Raw genomic sequence first — 27,154 nt, 5'->3', positions numbered from 1 at the left:
TAAGGAATAAGAACACATGTATTCTTAATAAGTACAACACATTTACTTTATACTGAAACTTTTGTAGAACATAGTATGTTTGTAGGTAACACCAAAAATACAATAAACATACTAATACTAGCCAAAAACTTTAAATGGTTGGTTCTCAGAGCGTTTCGACCGCTGCGGCCGCGGTGTCATTAAGATCCGTCAATATTCTTGAGGAAAGAAACACCCAAAATCATTTATAAAATGGCCATTACCACATCACAGTACAGAAAGATAGTAAAACTGATTTGAAAAATTGACAACGCCGCACCGATCGAAACGGTCTGAAAAGCACCGAATAGACTTTCGTTAATGATCAAAAGGGTCCTTCATGTTGATATCATAAAGTTACCCCAAAAATAAAATTAATTAGGCGGAACAATGTTGGCAAATGAAAAAAAATTCAGACAAAAGATACCTATATGTAGCAGTCAAAACTGATTTTAATATACTTCCTTACATGGTACCTAGTGAACCTCAGTATTAAACCAACAGGAAATTGTCACAGTAATAAATCTTAATAAATAATAAGAAAATCCTTCAATATCATAATTTATTGTTAGTATAAAAATAAACTTGGGAGGGCCCATTCAAGTTAACTAAATTTCTAAACTAAAAATGTTAAATAAAATAATTTATTCTCTAAAAAATTAATTAAACACAGAACATGTTTGCGTAAAATTTCACTGAGTAATATTTTATAACTATTCCCCTGCAATGACATAATAACAAATACCCCCTTAATCACTACAAACAATGCAGAATTAAAGCTAATTCAAGGTTGATGACACAGAGTCAACACAATGAAGACATTAAGTGGGATTATGCAGGAAACTACTGTATGGCTGTAGATTAAATTATTCCATGACCTATAAATTTCATTTGTGACAGTTTTAAATGCAGAAGTGATTATATAAGACATTAGCTATCATGCAGTCTGGACACCTAGACAATGATTTTTATATACAATTATACAGTTTTCCTTTATATATTGCTGGTAAGTATTACATAATCTGCATATAGTGTGGTAATAATCAATCCTTAATAATGAAGAACCACACAATCTTTTATTTATGTTATTTTTATTTGTAAGGAATTTTCACTTCAATTTTCTTACTTCAATCTTACAAAAGGATGATAATAATGAACACTTTTAAAAGGCAGTGTACTATTGTGACAAAATTGTCCCATAGCATAGTTTCTTTAGCTTAAATCTGAATTTTCACTTATATAACAAACTTATTAATAATTAAACTTGTGAGAAATCTTAAACATAATTTTCTATGATTGGTTCGAATTTAATATTCAAGACATCTCTTAAAAATGATTTAGTATCAAAATAATGAAGACTGCAAATCAAACTACTTTTCAGGCAACATTCCAAATTCTATAAGGAAACGTTCTACATCTGAGGCAAAGAAGTCATTACCAAGCTCCGTGGCCAGCTGGACAAAGTTTCCAATGATTTGACCTCCCTTGTACACCAACAAAGCTGGAACCCCATCAACTCTGAAATGTCGACTCAAACCGGTTATATCTGCTTGGATCCGGCAGAACTTTGTACTGGGATATTCTGCAGCCAAAATGTTTAGGCAACCATCCATAGTCTCACATGCCTGGGCACTGCTATTGTAGATATGGATAACAACAGTAACTTTAGTGTCCTCCTTGTCTACAGCATCTAGAAACTCTTCCTGACTCTTCAAAGTCACAACTTTACCAAACTTCGGGGTTTTCTGAAGCTGAGACATCAGTTCTTGCATTCTCTGCTGTTGGTATTTCATAAGGAAGCCTTCATCAATCAGTTCATTCAACTCTTCTTCCAATTCATCTCTTTCTTTCGCTTCTTCTTCCTCACGCTCAGTTCTGACAGACATGGTCAACTTTTTAGCTAATGCTATGCGTTCCTTTTCCAGTTCAGCCCTATTTTCTGCTTCCAATTGCTTGAAGCGTCTCCAATCTTCCAATACACCTTTCGGTCCCGTGTTGCTCGCAGATCCATTCCAATTATTTATAGGCGGCGGCTCAGCACTGCCCTGAGGTTTTGGCGCGTTACCTTCCTCATCACCACTCCTACTGTCTTCATAATCGGAGTCTCCTTCATCTTCACTGCTACTGCAGTAATTATGAAGCTTTTCGCCCAAAATCTTGTCGTCTAGTGTGGCCATTGTAATGTGCAAGATGATCTTACCAACTAAGGGTCGAGAAACTCCCAAACTTCAATTGAATATAATTAAATTTACAAATAATGTCGTTGCGAACAACCAACAACAACACAACAAACACGCCTACTGAACGACTGAACCATTGGACTGAACTGACTTGACTGACTGACAAATGTCAAATGACAAGATAACTGAACTACCATTTTTTTGAGTGAAGGAAAACCATTCCATCCATTACTTTGGCTGTATGGGACATTTGTTTCTTTGGTTTGAAAATGTAATTTAAAAAATTCAAATATCATATTCAATGTTTTTTCAATTCAATCAAATTCAAAGTTTTGACAAATTTTGTCAAAGAAAGTTCCACATGTTGTGAACGAACGGTACTGGTTCTTGTTGTTTACAAAAAAGAAATAACTTAATTTTAGCAATAAAATAGACTTGGAAAGTTTGTAACATGAGTAAGCTTCTCTCAAATATATAATTGTGTCAAAACTACGTGTTAAGAAAATTTGTTCTAAACTCCTAATTCACAATATTACAACTTTTAGGTCAGATTTTGAATAAGGTCCGTGATGTTGACCCAAATAATTCCGAGGCTGTTAAGGATGCATTGTCGGGCTTCTTCCAAAATCTTAACAAGCACACACACTTGGACTGCATCAGATGGCTGCGCACTTTAGAAAGCATTATTACCCGGTATTCTAACCTACAATAGACACCTTTTACTCATCACAATTGGTTTTCCTTCACAAATAAAAATTTTGTTGACTTCCTTTTTTATTGTATCGTTGCAGATTCCCAAAATATTGTATGTCACATAGAAACACAACGGAAACATATTTGAGTTATTTTTTGGACAATAAGAACTATTTCTATGTACTTGAGGCAGCAAAATGTGGTCATGCACTTCAACAAGTAAGTGATTTTACAATTTGTCAAATTTTTACAACACTTCTACTATGTCTTTAAATGATACAGTTTAAAAGAAAAGTTTGCCATAAGAATATTAACCAATAGAGTGTTGATATACGTAGATTTAACTGCTATAAAATTATAAATTTCAAGCTGTCAAACTGCCATACAAATTAATAGGTTTCAAATCAGAACAAAACACATTATGGTCTTATATGGCTCCCAGGGTAATACAACCTTTTAGAATTCCAGAAATATTATAACTATGTACAGTCCGTCTACATATAAAGAATAGAAAAGAAATGAGTGCACTGTGTCCTCTTGCAAAAAATTTAGAGCCAATCCTGGAGAAAATAGACAGACATAAGAAACTGTGTATTTACACTACATTAGACCATTTGGTCTAATTAAAGAAAGAAAGAAAGAAAGAAATCATTTATTCGGCAAACACATAAAATCCAAACATACAAAAGAGTAACAAATAAATATCGAATAAAATATGTAAGCCGAAATGGCGACCAGCTCAGCATGGTGCCAAGGTATCAAGCCAAGGCGCTGATTTTCAGCTGGAACCAAGTACAAAAGTAGGTATGGTGGCAAAATAAACAAGTTAATATGTACGGAAACAGAAACAAACAAAAACAAACAACAGCAAACAATAGGATTAAACATATGACTTAGGAAAAAATGTAAAAAAAGGAATAAGGATAAATTACATGGAAGCTATGGAAAATATATATATATATAAAGTATAAATATAAACCTAAAAATAATTCAATGTATTGCCCTCAATTTGCCGCAATAAAGTAAACTCTTTGATGCGCTTACGAATATTGTGACAGATGATAATTAAACTTTATTATACAATATAAGAAACTAATAATAGGGACTTATGTTATTAAATTGTGCATGGACAGCCAATGATGCTAAAATTACATCTCGCAAATAGGTATACAAAAATTCAACTAAATCTTTAATTATAAATTTTTACATTTTTCTGTCTCCAGGTGCGGCCACCTCAAGAAAAAGCAGCTACAGCTAAAAGTTGCTGGCGTGATGTGATGAATGCTCTTTGCAATTCAATACACACATTGCTTGGTAGCATATTCCCAAGTGTTGTTGATTTGTATAATGGCAGTTCTGAGGTTGGTATTTAAAAATATTTTGAGACAAATTTACTGGACAATGTTATGTTATAAAGTACTTTTGTTATTTTTTACTTGACAATGTTATGTTATAAAGTACTTTTGTTGTGAGCAATAATATTGATTTATAAAGCTTAAAATTCAATGAAAAGGCAAAAAATATGTGCAAGTACAATAAGTAGTAGAAGTAAATACTTCAACATCTAAATCAATTTGGTATCATCATCATCTGCAGCCCTCCGTGACCCACTGCTGGGAATAGGCCTCCTTCCGTCTCTGCCAACCATCTCTGTCCTGGGCCATCCCCATCCAGTTGTTGCCAGCAATTTCCTTTACATCATCGACCCATCTAGCTGCCGGATATCCTATACTTCGTTTTCCAGTTCTGGGGCACCACTCAGTTACAGCTTTGCTCCACCTTCCATTGTTCCTTCTAGCCAGTTTGGTATAAGTTTAGGTGTTTAACAGATTTTTTTTTAATTTCCAGAATGAAGAACCACAGATTACAAATTCACCATTACTATTGGCACTTTCCAACATAAACACAGTCAAACATGTAGACAAGGGTGTAGACAAGCAGGCCCTCCTTTGCACCAGACTCAGAAATGTATTTGTTTTTATTCAAGCAATGCTTGTGTATGTATAATTTTTAACATATTTTCATTTTTTTTTTTTGCCAACCCTAGATTGCTTATTCAACACACCCATTGTCTGAGAACTGTATGTGTATTCCATTAAACCGTTGTGTTTTTTTTTACAATGCTTAGATGTTATCTTCACTCCCATATTGGTTGTGGATCCAAGGAAGCCTGGATTTGATTTTCAGTGTGTGATTTCTGGATCTTAAAGAATAACTCACTACACTTCTATTAGTCAAAAGATTCTCTTAATAACAGCTTTCCTGGTAAAAAATATATATTTAAACTTAAACCATCTTACTATAATGAGCTGAAACTTGCTAAGCACATTATATGCACCCAGAATAAAAATATACTGATGACTAGAAAATTTAATACAAGCTGTATTTAACTTAAAGACACTGTTTATAGTTAAGACTGAAGATGTTTATGTATTTTTAGGGAAATATATCCAGTAGCAAAACCTGTTCAACCACAGACAATACTAGAAGCGTTAGTACGTGCACTAAGTGTAGTGCCAAACAGTGCGAGTAATGTCGACATCACAACAATCAAAATACAGGCTTTGAGGACTGTTGATGCTCTGATTGCATGGTAAGTTGATATTTTGGATTCGGGTTTATAAGTATTGTAGATATTTTTATTAGTAAGAAAAAAAAAGATAAATTGATAAGTACTATTATAAACCTCATCGTATTTTTATTATTCCAGTCTCGGCTCACATTTGATTCCTTTCTCTGCACTGGTGATCAGTTTTGTGATGCAAACACTCAAGTGGACTGCCGAACATTCTGGTAATGAATCAAGGTAAGCCAAATTTTTTTTTCTTATATTTAAAGTTTTTTTTATTTTTTTATTTCACACTAGTGCACTCCAATCGAAATCGAATCGTGAATCGAAATATTTTGATCGAGACTCGAGGATGAAATGTCGATTACATTTGACACAACTTTTTACTTCGATTTATAATATTAACGTTAATTTTCTCACAGAAAATTAACGTTGATATTATAAATTTCTAATACAAATTCGAGGAAGAAAACGCCTTTTTGTCTTGGCCAATAAGATACTCTAGATCGTATTGCTCTTGTATTTGATTGAGCATAAAATAAATTCATAGGTGAATATTTTATTTCATGCTCTAGAACTTAAAATCTAATTTTAGTCTGCTTACATGCAATCATGATGCCGGCTCCACACTATCGCGGGAAAGTTCGTCGAACTTAGACAGACTCTGCATACATTGATGGTTTGGTTCATTGCGGCAAATAAAAACATACAAACTAAGCAATGTTCATTCCTTCGCGTCGACATTCTATTCTCGATGGTGTACCGGAACCGGAATAAAGTCATAATTTACGAGTGTGAGAAGTGAAAATCGTTCTATTACAGCAAAGTTCGATGCACAGCATACAGCACATTGACCAGATGGCTGGGTATTCTCCACGCGCACCGCTCCGCTAGCGACAGAGGCCGCTGCTGGGAGGACGAACTCGCCAAACACATCGCCGATGACGTCACTCCTGTCAAACACGTCGTGCAGCTCACTGTAAGAATTCTTGCCACTTTTCTAAATCTGCAATCTCTCTCTCTGCCGTATTGAATGAATGTATTTATTACAGACTAGCTTTTGCCTAGGCTTCGCACGCGTGAAGTTCTCGAAGTAAAATTTCAGTTATTCTAAGACTGGTAAATTATAAAATTAATTCATATTTTTTGTCATCTTTAGTTCAATTCCCGGTTACCCGCTACGATTTCCGCTACGTGTCTTGTTCCGAAACTTGTTCTGTCCAGTTTCCTGAAAATTGTCCCATGTCGCATAAATTACCGAAGAGAAGCAATTTTCAAAATCTACGTCTATCTATCGTCTGTGACGTTAAAAAATTAAATAACCTTGCGTCCTGAGAAATACATCGAGCCATTGCAGCTAACAGTAAAATGAATACTTGAATATTCATTGTAAAATATATATATATATATATAATATATTTATTTATTTATTTAAAGCTACACACTACTGCCATTTCGGAACGACCACTGCTGAGAAGAAATGTCGAAAGAAACATGCCATGGTTTACCTAATGGTAAGCTGTAAAAAACAATAATTTGTTTTTTACATCTGTTTCAGATGAGTACACAGCCGACAAAGAATTTGAGTAAGAAAGCTCGAAAGAGACTAGCCAACTCTATGCTACAAGGGAGTGGTATCGCATCGCACATGCCTGGAGAAAAGAATAAAGTTGTAGTGTAAGTACTCATCTTCCTTCTCTTCTTTCTTGTATATCTTTATCTTCTGGAGCTTTTTCTCCACTCATGAGTGGTCAGTATGTTAACGCCTTCCATTTCTTTCTTATATCTATACTAAAATAATAAAGCATTTTCAACTAATAATCAGATTTAAAAAAATATATTTTTGTATATAATATTTATTAAAGTGTTGAAAATATAGGTATTTACAGCACTACTTGTACGTCTCGTATGACGCATGCATGCTAGCAACACTAGGTATGTATAAACCAATTATGACAACACAGTGTTGCCAGCCAATAAGACACAGCTTCAATTATTTTCTACTGTTTTACACCAAAGACAAAGAAAACTTAACATATAGTTCGAGACAATGATCAGCACTGTTGTTTCCTCTTGTGTTTTTCTTAAACGCATTACTCTTTCTTGTATGAGCTAAACGAAAGCTATGATGAAGAATAGATATAATACAGATTTACGAGATTTGTCTTGTAGCGGCACCGCAGGGAAGATCTCCAGCGCCGCACAGTCGACCGTCGTGTCCTGGATCACTGGTGTGGCTTGTTATTCGTTGCGTTTGGTCGGCTTTTCACATCTGCGCCGTTGTGCATGTGGCGTGGTAGATGTCGCCACAGTCAATTGTACAATTTTGGTATAATTTTACAGATCCGCGGATATGAATGATGAAGTCGCGATATCAGCGTTAGAATGCGCGGAAACTTTTCTTATCGTTTGCGGGGTGTTCCTCAAACCAAGCACTCATAAGGTGAGAATATTATTAAAGTCAAAAGTCAGATTATTATTAAAGTCGCCTAAAGGTTCTCCCACACAGCGTGTTATGAAATATTATAGAACATTTGTTGTCTCTTTTCTTTACACATTCTTGACAACAGAATGTCAGAGACAGCGAGTGTTATATAATATTTTGTAACATGCTATGTTGGGAGCACCTTAAGCATATGACGTGACTTTTATCGACATACTTTCTTTACCTGCAAGTGTTGGTCTCTGAAAACTACACGAGTTAGACTGGTATTATTAAAGTTACGCAGCTGTGGAATCGAGTCTGGCACCTTTTAATCACAGGACGGTCTTAACAGGATCAGCACAAAACTGCAGATTCGGCAATTGAGAACAATTGCCATACTTTTTCACAAAATTCTTACTTATAAATCTGCCCGAAGTTATTTGCCAGTTAGCCCTATCCAACACTTGTGACAACAACACAATTTTTAACGCTGTGTAAAATGTTTCATTACTACTATCAAATACTTTATCAGCAAGCGATAGATAAAGCCTTTATTCTAATTCATTTATTTATATTCTTCTTCTTCAGCCGATCGTTTATTCATTTATATTGTTTAATTTATGAACAGCTGTTCCAAGAGCGCCTGGTCCGCGAATGTTTCTCGCTAGAGTCGTATTCGAGCGAGCGAGCGTTATCTCTACTTCGAGCGCTGGAAGCTTCTAGAAAAACTTCGCCGTCGACCGTGGCGCCACCTACACAGTACTGCTTGCAACTCTACAGTGTACTGGTCAATTCTCAACAAAGAGAGGTGAGAAGAACATGTTTCACCGTATTTTTTCCATTCACCAATGTACAGTCAACAGCACATGAAGTTACCCTGCATGAAACTCTATGTGCGCGGTAATAGCGGCAGCGAGTTTGCAATGATTTTGCGTAGGTTGATGTGCTGTTGACTGTACAAAAATTCATCGAAATATGTCTAGCCGTTTTTGCGGTGTGTGGCCCGACCTAAAATAGGACCACTCCATATCTTCCCGTGGATTATTTTACAAAATAAAGGAATAAATGATTATGATGTGGTATGAGTAGACATATCATTAACTGAAAAGCAACAAAAGCATTTCCAAGGAGGGTTGACGCCAAGCAGTCGGCGGTTGTAAGATTATAGCCAAATCTCAACCTTGCTAATGTTATTATTGACTGTCAGCTACTATGTGTTATTTAGTGCTTTGTATGACAATGAAGAATATGGAGTGCTCCCAATCCTAACTTAGGGGGGAACCACACGCCCAGTGGTTAATATTCTCTATTCTTTGACAACCTCTGTAGCCTAATCCCTAATGGTCATAGGACCAGACCGGACTGATATGGAAGTCCCGGGTTCAATCCCCGGTCAGGTCAAGATGAACAATTATCTTTTTCAAGATGGACTTGGGTCTTTGATATTTATTTACATATGATTATGTTGTAAAATAAAGTATACTAGAAGTAGACACAAGTTTTGGCCGCACTTTGGGACAAATTCAAACTTTGTGATTTGTCAATGTATATTTATTTATATTTATTCTCCACAGATATCAAAATTCAGCTCCCAAGCGTTGCTGGACATTCGCTTGCATCTCCACTGTTCGCCGCCGTCCATCAACTTCGCCCTAGAAGCGTCTGATGACAAACAGAAGCGAGCCGAAGCGAAGAAGACCAGAATGCTGCAGAGGAATAAGGCCGCTTTGGATGCCTTTTTAGGGAACAGGTACAGTCAACCGCACATCAATCTACCTAAATTCATTGCAAACTCGTCGCTATTACCGCGCCATAGAGTTTCGTGCCGGGTAACTTGATGTGCTGTTGACTGTACGTCTAGTTACAAGTGGACACTGGGCTCAAGACGCTCTGCCGCTGGAAGAAACCGGGAACACCGCTCAGATGAGAGAGAAATTCGTCTTATTGTTTTATTTCTTTTTATGATAAATTTCTCTTTAAAACCTATTAAAAATTGACAACACTTAAAAACAACTATATATATAAGAATAAAAGTATTTATACATATTAACATAAAGAACTATACGTTAAAATTAAAATTAAATAATAAATTCTAAATTAATTTAAATAAAAAATTGATACTAAATCGTCGACGTCGTGCGGTAAAGTTCCCAGAAGGCTGGCGACATTTCCTCTTTGTATGGCCAAACTCAAACGTTGGCCAAAATAGTCACCAGCCCTTGGGTCCCCAGAGACCATGAACCAGGCGTGCGGAAATTTCTTTGTAAAGGGTTTTTGTTTCCACACCGCACAGGGTCTTTACAGCAAAAGGCCTAATATCCTCAGAGATGCATATTTACGCCTTTTGCCTTATCATATTTTGATATGATTAATTTGAGAACACTCAACCAACGGTCCGGTGAGCATTGCTTGTGTCGTGGGTCCAATGAAGCACAACCAATCCAAAACCATTGACGAATATCTGTGTTCACAACTTGTTTCGTCTATACTCTATACTATATAGTTCCTTTATACACTTTTGCATGCGAATATCTTCCTTAAAGATCCAAAATTATTTCCTTAGATGTTGATGCATTTAACGATTGTTTACAGGGAATCGGCTGAAAATACAAACGACGTAATCACAATACCAGATGAACCGACAAACAAGAAACCAAGGTTTGACGAAGATATAACAGACAAAATAAGCGTAAGCAGTGACTCTGTCAGTTCCGTGGAAATTAGGGATGATTCTGATGAAGAAGTCGAATTAGTTCATGAAAATGATAAAGTAAATGAAAGCAATGAAGGCACACTAGAAATTGATGTAGTTGGATTTAACGGTGAAGAAACACAAGCTTCACCTAAATCTATAGACAAAGGCATTGAAAGTTATAAAGAAGCAGCCAATATTTCAGATGATGTAGTCGATTCGGTCGAAACTACAGAAATTAATGCGGCTAATGAAGATTCTTCGAAAAGCTATGAAAAGTGCGCTACATCCCAAGAAAAAGATAATATTTACGAAGCCACAACTCAACTGCCTATTAATAATTCAAATGAAACAATGGAAGAAGACATGCCCTCATCTATAGAAATAATTTACGATTTACCGACTACAGGAAAAGAAGTACCAGTTTTAGAAAAGATGGAAGACGAAAATCTTCCAAGTACAAACGACACTGACGATATACAAATTACTTGCGGGCAAGTGGTCAAGTATTCACAGGAGGATAGTGGGAAAACTAAAGAGATTGAAGTAGAAATTCCCAAAGTAAATGGGACTAAATCTCCAGAGAAAACAGATCCGGAAGTTATAATAAAAGTAGCTACATCTAACGATAAAACTACTATAGACGATATGTTAGCGGATTTTGTTGATGAAGTTGTAGATGAAAGTACAGTTTAAGTACCGTATTTCAATGCATTTGCGCGCCAACTTGATAAGCTGTAAGCAGAAGTCATAGATTTAAGTTTAAATTCTTTTCTATATGATGTTATTCATCTTTATAAATGGCAGGACGGACATTGTTACTATAATTTAATACAGAATTAATAAATGATTCATTCGTATTTTGTGTTTATATTCTTATACAATTCTTCTATTAAGTTTATAACTTGTGACTGAGGAATACCTAAAAGAAACTTTAAAATAAAACATAATCATACGTGGTAAATATTTATTACAAAAATGTTAGTACATTAACAACTTTATGAAAGTTGTAACATAAAAAATATATATAATAAATCTATAGTAAGTAAAATTTGTTATATCTTGTATAAGGCATTAAAAAATTCTGTAAGGCACAATGTACGGAGGCAACAAATCGCTGCAAAAGCAAAATAAAATCTTTATGTACCGTAGAGTAAAATTATCAATTAAACATTCTTCAATTCCAAAAACCTTGGTTTAACTTCTGCCCCCTTTTAGTTTATCGCCTTTGACGGCTAGACATCTCAATACACGCAGAAAAATAAATATAAACACAACAAATCGTACAATAAGTACATCTACACTAAGGAGATTCGTAACTAGGGACTATTTGGAAGTAAAAAAGGGACAGAAGTTTTTACACCAATCAATTATTCAATTAAAATAACATAAAAAAAGTACTATTTAAACCATTCGTTGAAAAAAAAAATTGGTAGTTGTCGAAAAAACAGAATTAGCACGATTTTTATACTCCAAAAACAAATTGAAAGTTTAATTCGTATTGCTTTTACATAATTAAAATTAAAAATAAATTTAGAAGTTAATAAAAATATCGCTATTTTATCGTTATACTTTCGTCTGTTAGTTTTAAGTTTCTTAGCACCGATTACTCGATTAATCTTATTTGTCTATGGTTAAACTATCTAGCAAACATGAGAACACAACCTACATACTATACAACATTAAATACTGGCAGTTAATAATGTATCTTGTACATTTCATCAACCCAACTTTCGTCCATCCATATCACACTATTTACTATGGCAATCATTACTACTTATTGCTGGTTCTAGTAACGATAAATATCGTGTCTTAATAATAATTATTATAGCATGTAAATAACAGCTACTATTGAAAACCAAATCTGGGTGAATCTATGTGCGTGTATTTTTGTCTATTTCTACGGTGATACGAAATTCATGATTGCCATTGCAAAAAATATGACCATACCTTAAACATATTGTGATCATGGCACTGTAAAAGTTAAATATATATTTAATAGTATTTTTTTAGTAAATCTCTATAAAATAAAGATTTTTCATTAGGTGCAGTAATTGGCACTACATTTTGCAATCATTATTAAAATATATATATTATTTTCTTACGCGTTGAACACCCTTAGGGCATTTTTTAGAAGAAACTGAATGCGCAATTAAAAAGCTCATAAGTCTCACGAATATTTTCCTAAAAAATAAGAAAACTTGAGTGCGTGTTGTTTTATTTTAATAAAATTGTACTTAATTTAGTTTCCATATAGAAGTTTTATATTATGTTGATTTACTTCTGTAGTTGTTTAATGGTCACACCATTTATCTTTTTTAATTAATCTGTAATCCTTTTCAGAATGGTTCTAGGATATCAAAGCAACAACGTTACACAATCCATATCCAGACAAGAATCTCAACACCCAAAATTATTTTTTTAAATATTAACGTTTCATCTATGAACTTAAAATTGACAACAAACTCATGAAATGACAAATGACAATGAAAACTATAATACGAGACGAGATTAGCATAGCTACATGAGATAGAACTATCCAATACGCCTACTCGGCGGGTGCCCTCATAAAAGAAGACGCACGATTTGCTTTTAAAAAAAATAAAAAAAATAACTCTTTGTCCCGTTTCTCTTTACGAAGTTCTTGTGTGACCGAACAGGAAGATATGACGATGTAAAGACAAAGAAAACCAAGGGCAACGAGCTAGCGTAGCCAAATGAGATAGAATATCCCACGTATTTTCTCGTGTATTTCTCGCATTTCTTTTTCTAGTACAAGCAAAACTAAATATATGACGGTGTCTATAGCTTTCTCTGTCTGTTTTTTTAATTTAGGGTCAGATGAAAGTTTTTTTTCGTTATTGTTAACTTACTGCTTCTTCATCTTCTCCAAAATGGGCAGTATCATTTCGAAAGAGGGTCGTTTCCCGGGGTCTTCGTTCATGCAGATCTTGATCAGTTTGGAGATGTGTGGGGACACTCCCGGTGGGATCGTGATACGGAGGCCTTCTAGAGCTATCTTCATGCCACATTCCATTGGCGACAGGTCGGCGAACGGCACCTTGGGATTTTTTATTAGTTGTCATTATCTGTGATTAGATAATTTTTTAAAAGTAATTTTGAAAATAATATATCTAATATAAATAATAATAATTCTGGAATCGAGCGGGAATTGAAACCACGCCCCTGCCTAAACGGGACAGTTCTCTTAACCACTAAGTTATCGAGCCCATTACCTGTGCAGTCGAATTAATTCATCTATTTACGTCAAACGCCGACGTACAAAATTTTCATTAGAGAGTAGTAAGAAATTATGTTTTTCAGAAATCATCTGTAAATGGATGAAAGAAATCGATAGATATGTGATCGCTATTGCATATAGTGTCTGACCTGTCTAGTGGCCAGCTCCCACAGCAGTATGGCGAAGCTCCACATGTCGGCCGCCTCCCAGTTCCGCTTGGCGGCGGGCTTCAGCAGCGCCTCGGGCGCCGCCCACGCGGGCCGGTACAGGCGCCCGCGCTCCTGGAACGAGAACTTCGCGTCCGCCATGTTGATGCGCGCTGTCATATCCTCGTCAATCTATGAAGAGAAAAAGAAAGAAATTTTGTATCAAAATATAGTCTCCCTGTGTCAAAATATCATATAATACATAAAAATCTAACCGAGCTATGTCTGTACATAGCAGATATAAAAGAAAAACTAGACCAATGGAAGCCAAAACAATATTTTCTAGAATTTCTGCCTGTCTGTATGTTTGCTCGCGCATCACGCAAAAAATACTGGATGGAATTTGATGTGGTTTTCACAGTCTTGTATTCGATGGTCTAACTTAAAATTTGGTATAGGTTCCATTACGATACGTTGCTTAGAACCCGAAATATTGATTCAGTAAAAATCTTAAAATATCACAAGAGGGATTTTTTGTCAAATGTGGAATTACTCAACCTAAAAGCGGCGTAAAGCATAGTGTTTAATCGCCAATATTAAAATTGAATATTTATGTCACTAGATGGCGATATTTAGTTTTAGAACGCGCTATCGTGTGTCGCTTAAGAAATTATATAGTGTTTTAAAATATGTGTAGTTCTTTTGGCTTAACTTTTTGATCATTACACGGTTGTCACAATTCTGAAGTTTATATTTCTGTTGGACCTCACGTGTATTTTTGACAATCAGCCGATTGTTCACATAGTGTGATATTATTATTATATAATTTATATTCTTTGTACCTGAATTCAGAGAATATTTTAAAAATATCAATATTATCTGTAGATACTAAAAAAACACATTATATATTATAGAGCTCACGTATGACCCAGGAGGAGGGTTAAGAATGTTAAAAAAAACATCACGTGATTATTGGACGACCCCTTAGGTAATTGCAAGACACCTTTTATTTTCTTTCTATAAGGAATAAAATAGTGATATTATCATAGGTCACGTTTTTAATGGACGACTATGGAGGTGGTAATTGGGAGGTACTTTTTATTTTCTTTGTGTATTATATTTATAAAGGACAAAATCGTAATTTTACATAGTTACTCACCATGATATGCTTGCTATTTAGATAATAAGTGGGCAGTTGATGATCCCTATCCCTCTGTAGTGAATGCAGGTACGCCATGCCGCAAGCCACGTGATGAGCTATATTGATAGCCGCAGCCGCGTCGACCACAACCCTGCGGCCGCCTGATCCGTGCAGCAACTCGTAGAGGGAACCCCACGGCATGTACTGCGATATCACGACTAGCGATGGGGGGGACACGCAGCAACCCACCTGTGGGTGACAAAAATCGTACTCAAGTCTTCTTTTAATGACTTATTTAAGAACTGTCTCTCTATCGTCGACTTTGCTTTTAAGGTCTCAATGACACGACATAACACCGGCCATCTCTTTCAGTTGGCTCGCATAACTCTTCCTCGGTCTCCCGGGATCTCTTCTTTTTATAATAACACAAATTGGTTACTAATTGGGATAAAAAAATAAATCAAAAAGGTATTTAAATTAATTATTAAATGTCACTTTAGTTCATCAGTTATATAGATATTTTACGCAATATACAGTCATTTTGTCCTGATTAAAGTATGTTAGAATGTTTTACTCCAAAATTGTGACGTCACAGTATATTATTGCAAGTCTTGTGACTTCACAGTATATTATTATCATACAAGCTCCATATACATTTTTGTCTTTGACCAAATAAAAATTCAGATTTAAATTTGATCTATTCTACTCTACTACACAAGAACATCAAAGAAATAAGAATTGAAATCAAAACGAACGATTACAAAACAACTCACCACAGGCAAGATGTTGGGATGCGAGAATATTCTCAGTTTGGGGAACTCCTCATTGAAGTCCCGCTGTATGCGCGGCGTGCACTCGCGCACGGCCAGTATCTTGGCTACGATGTCGTTCTTCTGCCATTTGCCGTGCCAGGTCTCGCCTGGGATAGAGAAATTGAATATTGTTACCAGACTGCAAAGGAAGGGTTATGTGTTCCGCGCATATTTTGGATGTAATGATATACGCCTATTGTACTTTTACAAATTGTATTGCTACCCGGCCGGCGGTAGACTTTGTTTTAAATAAATTTTTGATATAAACTATGACGTAAGTATATCATCCTAGGTTGAATAAAGAGTTTTGAATTTGATAGAACAGTCTACGACCATCAGGTATATGTTTTTTTATCTAGTCTATGGGTGTTATGACCTCCCGTTTTTTTTCTTTCACTTGTCTCTTTCTATCGTAAACTCTGGCCATTTTAGTAGGAATTTATCTACATCATCCTGTCAACACTTCTTGTGCGGCATTCTGGTTTCCAGAAGGTAGCCAAATAAACCCAGCCTTCTCGCCACATAAAAACAAATGTGTCCCGCCCATGTATATATATATATAATATTAAAAATCAATGTCAAAGTAACAATACCTGAAGGAGTGGTGGCCATTAAAGTATGCAGAGCAAGTTCGTTGATGTTGATGCCCTTGTGTCTGGAGAGGGTCGCGTCACGGCTCCTCGTCTTCATGCCGAGCCACGACTGGTCTTTGAACTGGATCTTCTTCAGGTCTTGGCCTTGGTTGATCGCCATCTCGTGAAGTCTGATGGACATGCGTGATTATTTAGCTCAATGTGACACATTCACTTTTTTAATTACTATTTTCAATAATTAATGTGGAAGGGAGAGCTTCATCTAGCCATTGCTGGACGAAATCTGAAGGTGGACATAGATTTGGAGATGATGATGGCAGGATGCGTATTCCCTCACATTCGGAGCTGTGACACTGCAAAACCTTGCTAGCAATAATACTATACCTCTGCACAAGTTGCCCCCTAGTCTTGTCCAGCGGTGTGTCACCATCTTTATTGGCGAGTGCAACCAGAGCTCCGGCTTGCACGAGGTCGTCTGCGATTGTGTTGTATCCCCAGAAACAAGCATAGTGCAGAGGAGAGTTGCCGTGTTCGTTTGTGAAGTTCACGTCCACTCTGTTTTGTAGCAGCTGAAATAAAATTGTTTCGATGTTGCCTTGTGTAATGACTTTGACTGCTATAATTATCCTGTTTCTTCTGTAGTTTTGATTAAACTGAACAATCAAAATTTATTTGATTGAAACAATATATTTTAAACAGAAATAATCCCATTAGGCTGGCATAGTCGCACCAAGCAACTGAACCTCGACAACAAGTTTTAAAAAAAAAAAAGAAACAGAAATAATGAGATTTAAATTTACACCACTTATACTTTGAATAAAAGAATCTTTAGAAAATTACTTACCAACTGCACAATGGGTCTATGCCCATGTGCAGCTGCCAAGTGCAGTGGCGTGTCATCCCCCATGTTGGTGACGTTGATGCGAGCCCCGCGTCTGATTAGCATCTCCACAATCTTGAGGTGGCCCTCTTTGCAGGCCCAATGGAGTGGACTGAAGCCATGGTCATCACTAGAATACAAAATCTCAAATGTCTATTAATTGAAATCAAACCCCATGGAGATTTACTAGAAAATGTAATGTATAATGACAAACAATAACATGTTGGCTCGCAGATTGGCTTTTTAAAGCATACTGTCATAACATGTACATTGGAAAATATGTGGGTCCATTATGCCAAAAATACGACTTGTCTTCTGATAATAAAAAAATTTACAATATTTAATGATTGATGTTCTTGTCCCTTTCTCTCGCAGTTGAGCATTTTCTGAATTCTTCCTCAGCCACAGATCGTTGGGGCACAGGGTCCCCTAATCCTATGGTAGACACTAAACAAGACCCAAAAGAAGTTTAATTGCTATCACATCTATCTAAATGAGAAGTGCCCAGTAACAGATTAATCTCTTAAAAGGCTTATAAGCTTCTTTGGCATTTCACTTGTCATATTTCAAAGTAATAGTTAATTTTGTAAACCCAAGTGAGTATATATTAAGTACTGGGTAATCACTTGGTGTCTAGTATCAGAATGTAAAAAAAAATAATAATGCTATTAATAATATGTTTTCTATCTTATATGAGTTTAATGAACATTAGATAATCTATGATAAAGTATCTATAAGTGACTGATAGACATGAACTTTGATATTTATTTATTGGAGAAAGGAATTTTTGGACTACAATAATTTGTACAATAATTTCTTCCAAATTTGAAATAAAAAACAAAATTGTCCCAAGCAGAAATGAAGTCAGAGGAAAAATAATTAAACATGTTTGTTCGATTATTCCTAATAATAATGTGTTGAAAAATAATTAGGATCGAATAACATTCGTGGAATGTATTTTCCTATTAATATCGAGCGCACTGACACATGTACCTACAACTAAGACCATGAAATCATGGTGGGCGTGTACTAAAGCCAAATATGGGTCAACCTGACATCCATATGGTCAGCTTTTTAGGGGAGATTATTGTAAATATCTCAACTTACCCCTGATTCATATCATGTTCAGTATCATCCAGCCAAACTCTCACTTGAAGAGCATTTCCTTCCCTGCACCACTGAAATATATCTTCCATTTTCTTAAGGTAAGTTCACTCTTATCCCGTGTTGCAAAACAGTTCTTGGAAACAAACTAATTTTTCTGCTTTGATAAGAATACAAAATATGAAATAATATTACCTATATAAAATTACGAAAATAAATAAAACACATATACATCAATGAAATCATTTGTACCAATTTGACATTTCGCAATCACCAAAAATAACGAGAAATGCTATGTAGTAACATACACAAATGACAAATATACTTGTCTCATTTTGCCATATATTATTCGATATAGTGTGTCTCTCTTTTACTGTCAATCATCTATCATTTTAATTTAGTCGAGTTGCATTTAAATGTGCGTTCTGAAACGCAGTTTTTCTGTCATTTAAAAGTAAATTGTTCAGTTTCTGAACGTAATGGTTTCCCGACTGTATATATTGTAGTGTTATTTTATTAATCACGAATTCTCACAAAAATACACATTCTAACAATTCCACTGTTGGGCACTGGTCTTCCTTGTGATGATGGATAAGAAAGACGATCAGGGGTGTCATGCATGGCCCATCCTTTATTTTGTATTTATTTAGAACGTAGCTTTTGGCTTTTGGAAAAAATCCGAAGGACGCCAGAAGCCATAAGCGCGGGCAATGCAGTTTGATGTCTTTTAAAGACTGCATATACAGCAGAGACCTTTCGCTGTTCAAGCACAGAGGGCTCATAGCAGTATTTTTTCAAAAGGAATGTAGTGATGATATTTCTAGTCATTATTACTGGTGTTTTGTGAATCGTATTTGCTTTGTATATTTAAAAGGATTTATTATCATCAAATAGAAAGAAAAACTTAATTTACTTAATGACTAAATCACAGCCAAAGAGAGCTGTTCAAGCCTAGTGCAATGCTTAAATCAGATCTCAAGTACATAAAATGTATTTATTCACTTAAAATGTATATTACATTCACACTATTTCTTATTTCTTAGCAAATGTGATCTTCATAGCATGTGTTGGTGTGATCTTGAATCCTTGAAGGGCTTCTTTTGCTGCTGCTGATTGCATTTCATTTGCAAATTCGACGAAAGCAATGTCATGCCTGTTTGGCACTAGGCGAACCTCCTTGAAGCCAGGGAATCTGTACATAAAAAAAAAATCATTCATGTTCTGATTTTAAACATAACTTTTAGTAAAATAAGATTGGAATATATTTTTTTAAACTTACTGGTTGAAAAGCATAGACAACATCATTTCAGAGGTCTCATCAGGTAGATTTGTTAGGAAGAGGATCTGGTTTGGTGGTTGCTCCACATTGACATTGTTGAGTAAACTTGGAGCTCCAACTCCAGGAACGTGACGGCTGGCATCCTGCTTCTTCTTCTTCCTGCTATCATCCAAGTTCTTTGGCATTTTAGGACGCTTTGGCCTCTCTTGGAAGGTGCCCTTGATTTTAGCAATAACATCACTATCACTTTTTGAGTATTGAATCCTCTGGAATTTATTAAATAGTTTTAATGTAACTTAAATCAACATCAATATAAACCAAGATTTGTATCTTTTGTATAGTTTTTATAAACCACTATTAGCTTCAGGTAAAGAAAAACATTGTGAGGAAACTTGAACACACAATTAGTTTACCTGTCTGTGTGCGCCTAGGTATATGCCACTAGTTGGCAGTCGAAAGATATTTTTATGGGACTTGATTAATATCAGACTTCAGTAAAAAATAAAAGTAATACACTCTATAATAAAGAAGAAAAGAGACAACTTGTTATCTAGTTATGATAATAGCTAAAATTGTGTTTTTACCATTGGTTTGTCGTAGAAGGGGAATCCTTGCATACTTCTCAGAGCAACCGTAGCACTAGAGATTTCCTTAAAAATAACAAATGCTTGTCCTCGCATTTTTAATGTTTTTAGGGCAACAATGTCCAATATTTGCCCAAACTGTGAGAAAATCGCATAGAGAGATTTCTTCAGCTCTTCTTTTTTGATTTTCTCATTGAGATTGTTTATATATATAGTGTGGTTAGGACGAATATCCAAAGCTGAAACAATAACAAAATAGAGATTATAAAATTGAGAGCCAACAAACACGGCAAACCAAAAACACATGTACCTATACTTCTAATGGAATTTGATGGGAATATGATTAAAATTACTTACTCATTTTGCTATAATTACAAGATTTACTGTGAAGATGAGCTTGTGTCCGTTCTCAAATTATATTAATTTCCAAATTGCAAAAGTTAATAATCAACGCAAACTTGTTTGTATCCAGGTAGGTATCTAATGAAATTATGAAAATAAGCTCCTCTTTTTCGGATACTATCAAAAATACATTAGTTCCACCAACGGCACCGACCGACAGGACGCTATTTTAGTTTCGAGGTTAGCTTTTTTTTTTCTTCGATTCGAATGCTTGTCATTCACTCATTCATCTTTGCAGTCGGGAAAAATGTACAAAAGGGTAAACGTATCAATACACGGGTGAGCAAAGCCGGTAGTCAGAGTAGACCACAATCTTTGCTCGCATGTGGTTCAAAGCAATGTAATGTCAATGTCAATGTCGAAAACGAGGGCGAAAAATGCGCGCGCTTCTATCATAATTGTCAAATCAAATAATTTTTAGACAACCCGTGTTGAAAATAAAAATTAAAGTTTTTAAAATTAATAGGTATTTGCTTCACTTCTTATTTTGTATGCATTTATTTTATCAAAATCACCAATAACATCATAAAAGTATCGTTACAACATTTTAATAACCTAAACACAAGTAATATATTTTCAAAATGCACGACCACAATTTCGACTTCGAAGCTGTGACTCCAGACATGTGGATCGCAAACGAAAATGAGTGGCGGGAAAAGCTACTAAAACTCCCAAATTGGTATCAGGTAGTTATGGTTTTTCACTTTCACTATTCTTGGAATTGTTATTTACTATTGACCTATATCTAGAACTGTATGATATTCCAAAAACAATCATTACGGCGTTGCTTGCCAACGTTGGTACACTAATGCGTGCATGTAACACTAGATTACTTATTAAATATTTAGTTTTTTATTTTTTTTTTCAAGTTGAGCATAATAAAATCTTGACCTTTAAATAACCTTTCAGATACCACTAATAAACTGCAATGCATCTCACAATTTTTCCGACAACAACCTGGTGCGGTTCCGCGGTATGATCCAAGATATGCACAACCCTGAATTTTATTTTGAACAATTTGAAGTTTATAATACAGCCACCAAAGAGGTCAAAGTGAAAAGTGGAAAGTTTCGGGATACTGCCAATGTAATGGTAGGTGAAATGCATAATAAGTATGGTCTGTTTATTAAGGGTACAAAATAAATGTAGATTCTCTGTTCTCATGGCTGACAATACTGGGTTACTTTTTATAGAAAGACTGAAAGACTAGTAAAATTTTTTTTGATACATAAATGTCCCAATTGACTTGATACCTTATAGACCAATATATACTGTCAAGAATATTAATTTTCCAGTCACCATAGCTGTTAATGGATGTCTATTCTTTTTTTCACATTCTAACCAGAGATTAATAGATACTTTTTCCCTACAGTAGGACAAAAAAGCTGCTGTTACAAATAGTTAATATTGAAAAAGGTCCAAATATTGATTCACAATATATTTTTCTCTGTCTCTCTGCTATCAGCGATGCATAATGCTTTAAGCTGATGTGTTTTACATCAGTCAATATGGAATATGTCCTCCAGTGATGACCTGTACTACTAATTACTTCTATTCTTTTTTCATTTGAATTGGTTTTTATTATGTCACTCAATAATTAAATAATGCTTTTCAGGAAAATGAAAAAATAAACTACACAGAAAATTACAAAGGTGCACAGCGTCAAACTATAATTGCAGTATCAATGCCGGGATTAAATGATTGGGCACAAGAAATTGAGGATAAACAGAATGTCTTACCACACTTGGAACAGCAACCAAACACATCTAAACGTCTCAGTCAGTCAAATATAAAATTAAAAAGGAGTTTCGAAGACAATGAAGAGGACAGTGAAGCTATGGATGTCGTTGAGAATGGAACTGGTGTGAAAGAAATGAAAATCAGTGATGAAACGGTGGATCCTGGTAAAGTGGTGTCCAGAGAGCATTTATTGAACTTCCCACTGCCAGATGTGCCAAGTAAATCTTGTATTGTTAAGGTATGTTAATTCTTTTTAATAAAGTATCTACCAGCAAACTGTACATAAAATGAAATCTTTGTGATTTTATCAGATAAATTAAGTGTGCTATGTTAAGTAACAAACATCTCAAGTGTTATTTTAAAGCTATAACAACATCCTAAAGGCTAAGCTTTGTGTAAAAAAAATATTATGAAATTTTTTATTTGGTTGTGATTGTACAAATGGCAGCCTTGATGGCCTGACGTCTTTGGGAATGCTTTTGTTGCCTATGAGCTGTTCAGGTTATGTGATCCTTAATCATCTACGACATCCACAGGAGTATATGGAGTGGGTCTCATTTAGGATGGGACTATAGCAAACTTTGTATAAGGTGTATCAAAAATACTCACTCCTTATTCCAGATCTACAGTGATCACGACAATTTGAAACTAAACGAAATGATCGAAGTTGTGGGCTTCCTGTCCGTAGACCCGATCCTCTCCGGAGAATTCTCAGAGAAGAACCCTCTTGGTCCAGAGTTAGAAACAGAGGCTGAGACTATGACACACCACCCGCCGCCTAGCCTCGTGCCCAGAGTGCACGCTGTCTATGTGAAAAAGTTGGAGCATTGCAATCCTTTAGTCAAAGAGGACATGGACCAAGGTATATGGGATATTTTTTAATATAGTGATTTGGCGTCATTTGGCATGACTCATCCTTGCTTGTTATTAGTTATCATTCCGGCTGTGACGCCCGGAATCCTAGGGTCCTATTTCCTCGGGACTATTCCGATCGAACGATTAATTACAAGGTTATATACCCCTCATTCACACTTGCCATACATCACACCCATGAGTCTGACTGAGTTCTACCACAATCTATAGATCCGCACAACTCAACACATCCAAAACGACTGAGCTCCGCTCCAACACTTGGGCCCCTTTCATACCTAAGTAGTGGAGAGAATGACTTACATTTATGATAGCAGAAGAAAAGTTTTTGAAGAAGAAATAATATATTTTCAGCTGCAGTCCTAAAAGAAGCGAGTGTAGCTCGGGAGCATCTTCTGAAAGCCTTAACAGAACTACTGCTGGGAGATCAGTTAGCGGCCGAATATCTCATCTGCCATCTCATTGCATGTGTGTAAGTGGCTTTACCATTTCTCTATGATTACAATATAATTAAAATATATCACATAGCCTATGGCACTATATGTATTAAGGAAAGGTGCATAATCAAATCTATATCTGAATTTGTCTGCAACACAATTTTGTGAATTGGGAATCTACCATAGATGGCAGAATATATTGTTGCTGAAACAATACCTGAAGAAACTCGTACATCGACCATCACTTCTAATCACAAAGGAACACAACCGCACCTCACGACGCCAGAGTTAAAACTGATTCATTTCAACGCACGCACGTTCGTTTTATAGTCAACAGAAAGGTGAGGTAAATGTGACATGAGTCATTTTGCTGATGTCTACCATTTTGTAATACGAAAAGTTTTACATACAATATGATCGCTAAATCTTAATCCTTACTTAATATTATAAATGCGAAAGTTTATTTATTTGTTTGTTTAGTACCTCTTTACACTTTATCTGCTTAACCACCAACCGCAGACAAAAGCTAATGGCCATAAAGTTAACATTAAAATCCACAAGAGAATAATAAGTTTTTACAAAAATGTAATTTTGATACAAGCTTTTATTGTTGTCAGAGATATCTTATTGCATTCAATATGTGACAAAAAAATCATGTCCCAATCATGAGTACCACGTGTCTGAAGCCGTTCCTGGGTACACTTAGGTCATACTTATAATAATGTATTGTTATCCAAACTAAATGTGTGTACAAAATTCCAACTCAATCTATTGAAGATATCTCCTTCAAACTGCAGTTGCAAATTTCCATCCGAGCCATAGCGACATACATACAAGAACAATAAAGACGTAGACAAGTAAGACTTTATTCATATTTCCAGTTACCTCCGACAGGACACGATGTCCCTGGGCCAGTTCTGCCTCAACCTGTCCAACTTGCCCACAGACACGTGTCCGCACTACGGCAAACAGTTGTACGACATCATTCGACAGTTCGTCACCAAGAGTTACTACTTGCCGCTGACCATAGAGAATATGAATACCATGGCGTTGTTACCTAAGTGAGTATTTTGTTTTGTTTTTTTTAGAAAAAAATTATAGTTACAAATTAGGTTAACATAACATTTATGCAAATACTTATCCCTTTTTTCCTTTTTAGGTAGCTTTTTGTATCGGGCTGTCACTCTCTTGTTATCAAATCTTGTGTAACGCATCTATATATTTATATAAGTATATAAACCCAAACCCAATGAATATATTCATTTTCATTCCAGAAAGGACTACGAGTGCAACCGTCTCACTAGCGGAGTCCTGCAGCTAAGCAAACACACACACTTAATACTCGATGAGACAAAAATGCAACAAGGGACGTTAGACGCTACGGGTGTTAACAATATAGCCGCTCTTGGAAACATGATTCAAAATCAAAAAGTGGAATATGATTTTAAGTATTACAAAATGGATTTTGAATCTGACATACCTGTTTTGATACTATCTGAAGGGAAATCTTTGTTGCCTGTAAGTTATTTTAACGAAATATTTCTTTCTTTTTACATTTGAAAGTTTCTATTTCATTTTGTGACTTACTATAAGTATGAATTAATTTCAGAGTGACTATCACGTCCCCCTGAGGCCCGAGGAATCCTCTCTGAAGATATTCGCCGCTATCGTGGAGGCGGCCTCTTACTACTTGAAGGAGGACATCATGAACATCATCAGAACTTACCTAACTAGTCTTAAGCTTGTCAAATATACTATAAGTGAAGATTTGAAGGTAAATGTTTATATTATAGTAATATGTAATTAATGCACATCACATTTCAAAATTGGACCACTCCACTAATGAACCTATATATAATATCCTACACATAACCTAGGCATCTAATAGGCAACAATTAGCTTTCTTAAATTTTAAAGTAATTTATTGCTGAGAGATGCATTTCAAAAAGCTAATTGTATTTTTTTTTTTATTTCACTGGAAGCAATCTTCTTATTCATATTAAAATACTGGCAACTAAAAATTTATTTTTTTAAATTACAGTTTGTAGAAGACGATTTTATAGAAATGCGTCGCACATCCGACCCCCAGCACCCAGTGAGCGCGGATGAACTACATCGCCTGTTGGTGCTGGCCAGACTCGTGAGCCTCTCGCGAGGGTTCGACACCTTGCACAAGGACTGCTGGGATGTGGCCCGCCACATGGAGAAGGAGAGGGCGCAGAGGCTGAATAAAAACACAGTGTGAAATTTTGCTATTAAATATTTTTTATTTAATTTTGTTTTCTTCTTTTCGCTACTTGGGAATGGCTGGACATTTTATCGAAGAAAATGGCTTTTTTTTAAGTGTCATGGCTCCATCGTTCGCCAAAACAATAATTTTGCCAACGCCAGGGAGCATGCATGTCCTGTGCGGAGTCTAATAATAGTAGAAGTGGGGTGTTTGTGGATGGAGCGATATTTATTGAACCAGGGTTGAGAGAATTGTCAGGTTAAATTTTGGAAAAATGTTTAGCTTTATTATTTTCGTTAAAAGTATTTTGTGCAGTTTGCTTAAGGTCTCAAGTGAGGCAGTATTATATTTTTCTGAACCCAAATAGATTGCCTGTTTAGCAAGGCTGTCTACTGTTTCGTTTCCTAAAAATACCAGCGTGACCTGATCCAGGCCAGCGCAACTTCAATGCCATCAAGATGACATTTGTATAAAATTTCTCGAGAGGAAGTTAAAGAAAGGCTAAGGCTGGGGCCGACTTCATTGAGCCAGTGATTGTACGCAGACATTTTGGCTGCACTCTATCCAATCTTGTTTTTTAAATTTCTACGAGAATGAAATAGGGAATATTACTGCACATTTATCCTACCAGAGTACCTACAGCACTGTATGTTAGGTACACAAAAGCTTTACCGCCTTTTGCTATGTCGATTATAACGTTTATTTTAGAGTATTTTATTAATCCTTTCATTATGTAAGCATTCGTTTGTGAAAATATACAACAATGTAGCATATTCTCGTGCCGAAATATTGGGAAAATTCGTTTTCCAAAAGATAAAAAGCTTTTAAAACTATGGGATACGCCTCACGCTTTAAATTTTCGAGCCTGTAAACGGTCGAAAAGAAGGTCGGAACATTTCACACGTGATTTAAAATATGGACTTCATACAGGTAAGATCTGCAGTCAAAATCAAGTTTATATAAGTTTATGACCACAGTTGACCAAATAATGCAGAACATAACCTAAAATAGTGTTATTATTTTCAGGATAATCCACTAAATCCTTCCTTTTTCCTTTAAATCCGCACCACGATTGCGTAGAAGGTAGTTTTGGTCGTAAATCTGCAACAATATTGAAA

General features: G+C 35.5%; 5 protein-coding genes across 6 annotated transcripts; 2 read left to right on the top strand and 3 right to left on the bottom strand.

Annotated features, from left to right (window-relative positions):
• Positions 1–566: 566 nt before the first annotated feature.
• LOC128672780 (uncharacterized protein) lies at positions 567–2,350 on the bottom strand. The gene has a single exon (XM_053750170.2). The coding sequence runs from the start codon at positions 2,193–2,195 to the stop codon at positions 1,389–1,391; it is 807 nt and encodes a 268-aa protein (XP_053606145.1). The 5' UTR covers positions 2,196–2,350; the 3' UTR covers positions 567–1,388.
• Positions 2,351–2,426: 76 nt separating this feature from the next.
• Positions 2,427–11,437, top strand: LOC128672777 (uncharacterized). Of its 2 annotated transcripts, none has more exons than XM_053750166.1 (13): positions 2,427–2,575; positions 2,744–2,891; positions 2,990–3,110; positions 4,115–4,252; positions 4,740–4,888; positions 5,332–5,484; positions 5,602–5,697; positions 6,283–6,439; positions 7,019–7,137; positions 7,804–7,903; positions 8,514–8,693; positions 9,460–9,635; positions 10,478–11,437. In XM_053750166.1, exons 3-13 carry the CDS (start codon positions 3,006–3,008, stop codon positions 11,271–11,273), a joined length of 2,169 nt encoding a protein of 722 aa, XP_053606141.1. In that variant the 5' UTR covers positions 2,427–2,575; positions 2,744–2,891; positions 2,990–3,005; the 3' UTR covers positions 11,274–11,437. The 2 variants fall into 2 exon arrangements, with proteins under 2 accessions (XP_053606141.1, XP_053606140.1); XM_053750165.2 differs by having other exon boundaries at positions 2,487–2,653.
• A 93-nt stretch (positions 11,438–11,530) lies between these two features.
• On the bottom strand, positions 11,531–18,766 carry Ilk (Integrin linked kinase). The gene is made up of 8 exons (XM_053750168.2): positions 18,498–18,766; positions 17,355–17,520; positions 16,895–17,079; positions 16,511–16,680; positions 15,879–16,024; positions 15,124–15,354; positions 13,968–14,156; positions 11,531–13,638 (listed from the first exon to the last, which is right to left on the bottom strand). The coding sequence occupies exons 1-8, from the start codon at positions 18,584–18,586 to the stop codon at positions 13,447–13,449; spliced, it is 1,368 nt and encodes a 455-aa protein (XP_053606143.1). The 5' UTR covers positions 18,587–18,766; the 3' UTR covers positions 11,531–13,446.
• A 703-nt stretch (positions 18,767–19,469) lies between these two features.
• Positions 19,470–20,942, bottom strand: snf (sans fille). The gene is made up of 4 exons (XM_053750657.2): positions 20,715–20,942; positions 20,358–20,596; positions 19,774–20,039; positions 19,470–19,686 (listed from the first exon to the last, which is right to left on the bottom strand). Exons 1-4 carry the CDS (start codon positions 20,716–20,718, stop codon positions 19,527–19,529), a joined length of 669 nt encoding a protein of 222 aa, XP_053606632.1. The 5' UTR covers positions 20,719–20,942; the 3' UTR covers positions 19,470–19,526.
• A 205-nt stretch (positions 20,943–21,147) lies between these two features.
• On the top strand, positions 21,148–26,080 carry LOC128673057 (uncharacterized protein). The gene is made up of 9 exons (XM_053750656.1): positions 21,148–21,445; positions 21,669–21,851; positions 22,375–22,737; positions 23,121–23,361; positions 23,724–23,841; positions 24,688–24,867; positions 25,081–25,324; positions 25,416–25,580; positions 25,848–26,080. Exons 1-9 carry the CDS (start codon positions 21,341–21,343, stop codon positions 26,049–26,051), a joined length of 1,803 nt encoding a protein of 600 aa, XP_053606631.1. The 5' UTR covers positions 21,148–21,340; the 3' UTR covers positions 26,052–26,080.
• Positions 26,081–27,154: the final 1,074 nt, after the last annotated feature.

The sequence above is a fragment of the Plodia interpunctella genome, chromosome 10 (assembly GCF_027563975.2).
Source record: "Plodia interpunctella isolate USDA-ARS_2022_Savannah chromosome 10, ilPloInte3.2, whole genome shotgun sequence".
Taxonomy (NCBI): domain Eukaryota; kingdom Metazoa; phylum Arthropoda; class Insecta; order Lepidoptera; family Pyralidae; genus Plodia; species Plodia interpunctella.
The sequence above is the reverse complement of the archived record's forward strand: the minus strand, read 5'-3'. Positions and strand labels throughout refer to the sequence as shown.